This window comes from Prorops nasuta, unplaced genomic scaffold (assembly GCF_024137725.1).
Source record: "Prorops nasuta isolate Cenicafe-Biocafe unplaced genomic scaffold, Cenicafe_Pnas_1.2 PNAS00014, whole genome shotgun sequence".
NCBI lineage: Eukaryota > Metazoa > Arthropoda > Insecta > Hymenoptera > Bethylidae > Prorops > Prorops nasuta.
In genome coordinates this window covers 434,044-442,449 of record NW_027116811.1, presented here as the reverse complement: position 1 = coordinate 442,449, position 8,406 = coordinate 434,044, and the positions used below count along the sequence as shown (strand labels likewise).

At 38.7% G+C, this 8,406-nt stretch overlaps 1 protein-coding gene across 1 annotated transcript; it reads right to left on the bottom strand.

Moving 5' to 3' along the window:
- Positions 1-3,354: 3,354 nt before the first annotated feature.
- On the bottom strand, positions 3,355-6,969 carry LOC136778579 (histidine-rich protein PFHRP-III-like). Its single transcript, XM_066735536.1, has 7 exons — positions 6,887-6,969; positions 6,591-6,677; positions 6,334-6,521; positions 5,135-5,217; positions 4,444-4,677; positions 3,839-3,982; positions 3,355-3,662 (listed from the first exon to the last, which is right to left on the bottom strand). Exons 1-7 carry the CDS (start codon positions 6,967-6,969, stop codon positions 3,495-3,497), a joined length of 987 nt encoding a protein of 328 aa, XP_066591633.1. The 3' UTR covers positions 3,355-3,494.
- Between the last annotated feature and the right edge of the window lie 1,437 nt (positions 6,970-8,406).

Sequence of the window (8,406 nt, the reverse complement as noted above, 5' to 3'; positions counted from 1 at the left end):
CGCATTTCACGTTTAGTGTAAAAATCTGCAAAGAAGAAACACCACTGTGTATACTATATATATATATATATATATATATATAATGTAAGAAGAGTTTGTATGATCGACTGCACTGTTGACGTGTCACTGGATTTACCAAAGTCAGTAGAAGAAAAAGCAGCCTCGTTGCTACTGAACTTGTGCAGGATTTCATGTCTTTACTAGTCCTCGACGGATACTGAGCCAGATCCTTCAGCCAGCAGGTAATTATATCACCTCGTTTCTCGCTTTAGAAATGTTGGCGAATGAGACGACAGTTTCACACAGCGATTAGGGTACTACGCGCTGGGATAACGCGGCCAGTAATTCCGATTGATCCTCCATTGTCGAATCATTCTATCCAGTTTCCTCCTTTCTCCCAACATTGCACAAGATCCTTGCTCGCTCGCTCGCTCGCTCTCGCTATTCTATAAAAATCTCTTCATTTCCTCCACTGGCATCCTCCTCCCCATGCATGCAATATTATTCTTTCACTATCGGCATTACAATTTTTATTCTTATCTTATTACTCGAATGAACCTTTTTAACTTGGTATATTTATATAAATTCCAAATGAAAATAACAGGTATATTCTTTGCATTTTTTATTCGATCAACAGTCTTTTTCTTTTTAGACAAGAGAATATCGCGTGAACATATCCATGTGTAAAAAGTATTAATGTCCTCTCGATGGCTTTTTAAATTGTATACTTTACGCCGAAATACTACCACGTGTCTCTCTCTCTCTCTCTCTCTCTCTCTCTTGAGTCATCTGAAAAGACTTTTTTAATAAAAGTTTCTCGATCTATTAACAAATTCATCAAATTGATTGGAGAAAAAGCTGACTGATCAAACTTATGTAAACCCTGTTGTGGGTCCCTCGTTGCAAAAATGTAGGTTATATAATTTTGCGAATTTTCATCATTCAGGCCAATATTTCGAAATATTAATTCTGCGCGTTAATTGTCATCAGGTGTAAACTGGTAAAACTTAATAACGGTCAAGTAAAGAGTCTTATTTATTATTGCCAGCCTTTCTTTACACTCTTTAAAAAGACAGTCTAATTTTTATGCTAGTTTTATTGTCATTTATATGTGCCTAAAGAAAATAATTGCTTTCCTCTCTCAATATTTATTATTATTATTATAGTTTTATTAAAAGGAGCTATAAAGAATTAACAGTTTTTTCTCTCTTCCGATGTTTCCTTTAAGCTTATATTTTAAAATTTAGGTATCATCTAACAATAAGCCTGTAGGTATAACGTTTCTTCCAACTTTGTTTATCTCTGATATATATATATATATATACTCGCTTATCGACTCGTCAATATCTGACTACGTACATCCAGAACTACTCGTCTCGTGAAAATTCGAATGAATTTTATTATAAAGAATCCTGAATAAACTTATAGAAATAATCAGAATTTTATATTAGTACTTGAAGAGATTTGAACGGAAGTGTTAAAGTAGTGTAGGAGGAAAAAAATCAGTATTGCCGGAAATGTAAATTGACGAAGATTGAAATGAGGCTGATTTAAACTTGAGTAAAATATTAGTGAAAAGCGAGTGCGTTGAAAAGTTGTTTGAAAGAGTGTCGAGGGAAATAAGATTCGAAGGATATATATTATATTTATTGGTCGATCGATGAATCGGTACTACGTTGAGAAACATAAAACAGCAAGGAGAGTGTATCGCACCGAATAAACCGATTGGTTAATTCATCGATCGCAGGGCTGAGAAATTTATGGAGAAGATATATAGATGGTCTGGTGTAATCTGTGCGTAGGCTGGTCCCTCCTGCACCCTGCACCTAGGCACCAAAGAAAAAGGTGTACACGCCAACCAAGAGAGTATTATATCCTGGCAAACAGTTGTCCTTAACTGTCCCGCAATGCAATCTTGGCCAAGTTTTATTCGCTCGGTAGACGCGGATCAAGCTGATTGCGCGTTAGCCGCCGCCGTGTCTTACCCTATCCTATCCCATACCACGGACGGAGTACGTACGGCGGCTTCAACGTCGACGTCGTAAAAGTGACCTAAACCTGTTTGCCGGAAGTCCCTCGTCCAACTTATTCGCAGCCAAGCCGGGAAATAAATGGAGCGCGCACCGCAATTTGCAGCAGCGGACTTTTATTCCAACCCCGTACATATATATATATCTTCCCATAAGCTCCCCACCCCCCGGTCCCAGTTCCTACCTCACGGCTCACCCTCGTTTTCGGGCATGTCGACTGTCGCCATGATGTCGCTGCCGTATCGAAACTAAAAAGCGCACGAGAAGAACGTATAGAGAAAGATTTTCCTCCATTTAAATTCTCACTGGTTATATTGTGTATAGGCAGCATCAGCAAATACCAAAATTATATATACGATTTGCGATTTGCGATTCCGAAGGTGCAGGTATAGCTTATAGACAGTTGCGGTCAATCGCAACGAGAAGCTTGGCTAGCAGACCATGGCCAATTTCACGCTAAGGTTTTCACTTTTCACGAGACGCCCCCGCAGTCCCCGCAACCACCGCGGCCCCCATACCGTTGTGATATAGCTTCAACGTTTCGCGCGCTGGCGTCACGTTGACTTACTTAAGCGACTTCTCGCCTGATCGCTTGCTGTAATTCTCTAAAGTTGCGTCATCACCCCTTCCAAATCCCCCTCCCTACCTCACGAAAACAAAAAAAAAGGATGGTGGAAAATAATTTCTCATCAAATTCACGAAAAGCTTCAAGGTCCATTCGATCAGCCAGACTAACTGACGAGAACCGTCTACGTCTCTTGTATTATAAACTAAATAATATATATGTGTGTGTGTGTGTGCGTGTGGTATACCATGGCAAAGGCCTTTGGCACGCAAGAAACTAGTGCTTATACTGTTTACTGGAAAGAAAGATCCAAGTGTTTCAAAGTTATGACACTCAACACTGTTTGCTGATTTATGGACACTGAGGTTCTAGGCTAATGAGGATTGTTGCAATTCTTTATTGCGGATTATGTGTGCAATTATTTGAGCAATGACATCGAAAGAAACACAAGAACATTTCAACTGGATGAATTCTCGTACAAGGCTAATCTACGATGAAACAATAGAGAATTGCATAAATCAAGACAAATCTTTCTCTCTAACACAGCAATGTATAATTATCATTTATTAGCGTAAATTTAACAAGTGTATAAAAGAAAAATATCTCTAATGCTTTATATATTAGATCTAATGAATAAAACGAGCATAAAAAGTAATGAATGTTAATGCTTTACAAAAAAAACGTGTGCTCTATAATAATTGTTTCTTCTCTCTCTCTCTCTCTCTCTCCCTCTCTCGCTCTTGCTAAACACAAAGAACTGTTAAATGATCATTTTAGCGAGTAAATACTTTCGAGGATGAACAACCTCCAAAAAAGCATGAGGTATTAGATGAAAGAAGAAGAAGGGAAAAGAGATGAAAATAGGGAAGAAATGAAATCTGGATTGACATCGAGGCGCATCAACGTTTACTCTTGTTCGCCCATTTCTTAGCAGACTCATGAGCATCCTTCTTCCCATATTTTTCATTGTGACGATGGTGATGATTATGGCCTTTCTTCGACTCGTAGCCCTTCTTGTCGCCGTGATGGTGGCCTCCTTCTTTCTTCTTCTCTTTGCCATGATGGTGCTAAAGAAAACATAAAAGTTTATTCCCCTTGTGAGAGCGACGAATAAAAATTAAGGGATCCATTCTAATTGTAATCGTCGAGATATATAAAGTGCCGCTCTTTTAAATCATAACTTTATGTATATACGAGAGAATATTTTAAAGAGCTTCTCTTATTGGATTATAGTATTATTAACCTCGTCATGGCCAGAATCGTGATGTCCCTTCTTCTCATGACCACCTTTATGGTTTTCATGCTCGTGATGATAGCCTCCATGCTGCTCGTGGTCGCCATCTTCATGGTACTCGTCGTAAAAGTCGTGCCTCTTCTCGTATTCGTCCTATAAAATTGTGTATTGAATTTCATGAAACCATAATTTATGACAATTTACCACCCCCAATTGTAGCGACGTTGACGCTCACTTAGAGCTGAAGATTATACACATATATACAGGTATATATATATATATATATATATTGTATATAATAATAGGGATCGAGGCGTAAAAGTGTAGCATCGCACTGGGGATGGAGGCCGGGGCTGCGCTATACATTAATCGTCTAAGATATACAAAGTTTTATATCTATATACGGGAAACGATGCATAACGGAAAATCGATACTTTCGCCGGTTAATACAAAATCATAGCAAAAGACTAATAACACAATCGAATTGGCGTAAAAAGTTAATGGTCTCTTTTCTTATCTGATTTTATATTTATATATAATGTGTAATTTTGCAATTGATTAAGCCCGCCGCGTGATTGAAATTGAGTGCACGATAATGAAACGAATGAAGGAACCTTTTTAAAGATGTTGTGTTCACCCTTGGTGCTGTGTCCCTTCTGATGCTTCCCATCTTCGGCAAATTTAGCAGCTTTCTCACCCTTCTCACCTTCGTGGTGCTCTCCATAATGTCCAGCTTCATCGTGTATCTTCTTATCGTGACCTTTCTTCTCGTCGTAAATATGCTTATGACCCTCGTCGTTGTGGTGACCTTTCTCCCCTTTATCAAACTCGTGGTGTTCCGTGTAGCCCTTCATTCCCATGGTAATTGCGTAATAAAACTCTATTAATAGTTATTCAAAATATTTGCATTCCCCTGCTCAAATAGCTTACATCAACGTCTCATTAAATTCCTCCCATAATTTCTCAACTTTCGATTTTACCATAGCTGTAAAATAATTTATATATATATATATGTATATATACCCACATGTGTGCATGTGCAGAGTAATGTTGATTTCTATCAAATGTTTACATTCTGCATTTTTATACTTTTACTTTTATTCTCGAGTTACATATTTTTCCAGTGGAATATAGTGATGAATATATACATATATATACAGCTATTTATTGACCGTACTAAAAATGATCCGTGAAGATTTGCGCAGAAAGGCTACTTGGAAAATACTTCAAGTGGGTAAGTACATAGTAGGTCTGTTACGAGTAATGAAAAAATGGTAGCGAGAGAGCAGAAAATCCATGGCCTACCTTGTCACCTTTCTCTCCTTTGGTAGCATGATGTTTTTCCTCGTGTTTCGAACCTCCACCCTTTTCCACATGTTTGTCCTCGTCTAAAACATTTGCAAAAGCCATGCAACAATATATATATTGACAAATTTTTCAAAGATTTCGTCGTGTTATACGGCAGATATTTTCTATTCCACAGTGTAACAATCATTTCTTCAATGTTAAGGAAAAAATATGGCAATTTCTCCGCGTTATGACTTTGGAGAAACGTTAGACAGGCCGATTTTGACTTGATCAACAGCGCTCAATCGTCTGTAGGATTTTCCTTGGCGTAGCCGCTCGTCGCGTCACGTCGCGTCACGTCGCGTCACACGTCGACAACCCTGCCATTTTTCCAACTTGTACAAGACACGTACTATAATGGATACTAATAATATTAGACGCGCGCGCGTGCACACTCAAGCATCTCGGAGCAAAGTATATAAGACTCTCGTAAATGAAAGTGTTCCCGTTTCATAAATAGAAGAACATTATTTGTCCACTCTTATACGCTAGCTTACAAATCGTCACGAACATTCCTAATCCGTAAATCCCGTTTCTTCGAGCGTCGCGTCGCGCCGCGCCGCACCGCGGTAAGCACGTTCCTTACTGCCGGTTCAGACCATTTTTCACAACCATGCACGTCCTATCATCCATGCACATTCTATATAGATATAAAGGTAGCAAAAGGAAGCAGATAGAGTCGAGCCATCGGATACGTCTCATTCTCAAATATAGTTGATTCATCGTCGATCGAATAGTTTGGCGCGTACATGCGATCGCTACGAGTTTTCATCGTCTCGAAGGGGAGAGGAGAGAGAACGTATATAGGGGGGGGGGGGTGTATACCTAATACGTATACGGTATCTTCCATATGCCCAATTATTATCAGTGGCGGGTATACCAGATGTATATGGCAGTCATCGATGACAATAATTTCATGTTTCAACGACTGTGTTTTATATACGGGAAATATACTCTAGCTTTTCCAAGCTGGTCTTAAGAAGAGATCAAAGTTTTTCGCGTTGAATCGAATGGAGGAAAAATATAGATGTAAATGTATATTATAAAAAAAAGTCTACCTCTCTCTCTCTCTCTCTCTCTCTCTCTCTCTCTCTCTCTCTCTCTCTCTCACGCACACACAGTCGGGAGGAAAAAATGTAAATTCTATTTAGACGTACTTTTTTCGTGGGTAGCTGCTGCTTCCAAATCGGCTACATACCGAATGGGTAATCGTCTGATTTTTCTCACTGCCAAAATCTTCGAGGCCTGAAAAGTCACTAATGCCAAGGTAAAAATGAGGAATCTCGTGGCCCCGATGGAATTCATATTAATGATCGAATGGTGCAAGAGTCGCGGCGCTTGGAGGCTAAAAATATGAGCATGCAACTGGGAATACTTGTGCCAAGTTGTACCTTTTATAGGCCTTTATTCTTGCCGTTTTTTCGCAAAATTTTCAATGCGAGTGTCAAGCAATTTCTTTCTTTCCATCGCGACGGCTATAGCCGCACCGCTAACTTTCTTCCTGCGGAAATAAGCGAGGATCGTGTAATCGAAAAAACCATCCTCCCTTTCATCCAGCGATAACTTTCACTTTGTCGCTCGTCTCGCTTCGCGATAAATCGCTCGCAACGTATATATACACGTCCCACACTTTTATTCTTTTGTCTCTCTCTCTCTCTCTCTCTCTCTCTCTCTCTCTCTCTCTCTCTCTCTCTCTCTCTCTCTCGATACAGTCGTACACGTTGCATCGCCCGCTCTACGTCACTACGTCGGCAGGGAGAATTCAAAATTATATCAATCTCTACTTGACACATTTTTCACTGTAATTAATCTTAAAGCGTACATGCTAGAAATTCAAAAGTATAATGCGAGCCAACTAAAAAAGTTTTTGAATTTCTGTACTATACATATACACTTGAGAAATGGGAAGGCAAATTTTAATTTTAATTTTAATTTGTCCACTGTTATTATATATCATATATATATATATATATATATAGTTTTGGGAAAATTTAGACAAGTATAATAATAAGTCCTCGCGTGCGTATATCAGGCACAACCTACTCTTTGTTTCTATATCAATTTCATTTATAAAATCTTAGGATTGTTAGGTTGCACATTGCACACACAGCTAGGCATAAATCAATGTGTAAAATTTCAAGAGTTATATTACCGCAATGAGATTGGCTCATATTTTTCCTGAGAATGTAAAATTATGACACTAGAAACGTGGACGGAGGGTAAAATTGACTTTAATATTTTGTCCATGCGATAGGGTGCCAGCTGTAGGGTTTCGCCGCGCTTATAGTCGCTATTATTATTTTCTTATAAGATCGAATTTCTGCGAGAAACGTGTTGGTTGCGCTTTGCAGCCGTTGGCCAGTGGTCGCATGCACTGCAGGAAGAGCAAAACAATAAAGGGCAATGTAATATATATATATAGGTAAACTTAGCCCTCTTTTTATTGCGTACTATCACACTCGCTCCCTGCACCCTAGCCGTGTCACACGACTGTCGAGCTTCCTTAGGAAATGTCATCCTTCATATGCAATATATACCGTACATGCAGGATCAAAGTTGAGCTGCATTGCAGCAGCTAGCCTTAATATTTCTTCTTTTATTGGCAACTGTCCTCTTACGGCTTTAATTACAACAGGATCGAGTGGACGCGCGACCTTTGAAATGCGGCTAATATTCCGTCAACGAAGAATTTTTCTAACCCTATATTATTTTTACTCACCCCTGGCAGATTGACGTGTTATTCTTGCAGAAAGAAGAGCTAGGACATGAAAGGAAATATGCGAAAATGCGAAGATCGCGCTAGCTCTCTGTCGACATTGCAAAGTGTGCACAATCAATTTCTCTTCGCTGTTATTATAGACTATTATTTCCCCTCGCACTCTGTATTTCCACTGCACATCGCATTTTTCTTTTCTTCTTTTTCTCCTTTTTCCTTTTTTCCTTTCTCTCTTTTACCACCATTTTACCTCAATCTCGATTGAATAAAATTATAAAAAAATAAATGCCTCCAGACTATTTTCAAAGCAACCTATTTTTATTCTCACAAGAATAATTCACTCTTTATGCATGCGTATATATATATATATATCTTTTAATATACTAGTGGAAACTGGAGCAATTCGTGCACATAATTAATGAAACAATGGTCAGCCACATTATTGATTTGAGAGCGCAAAAGTAAACATTTCTAATGTGCATACTATCGGTGGAGTATAGTTTCAATAATTTTT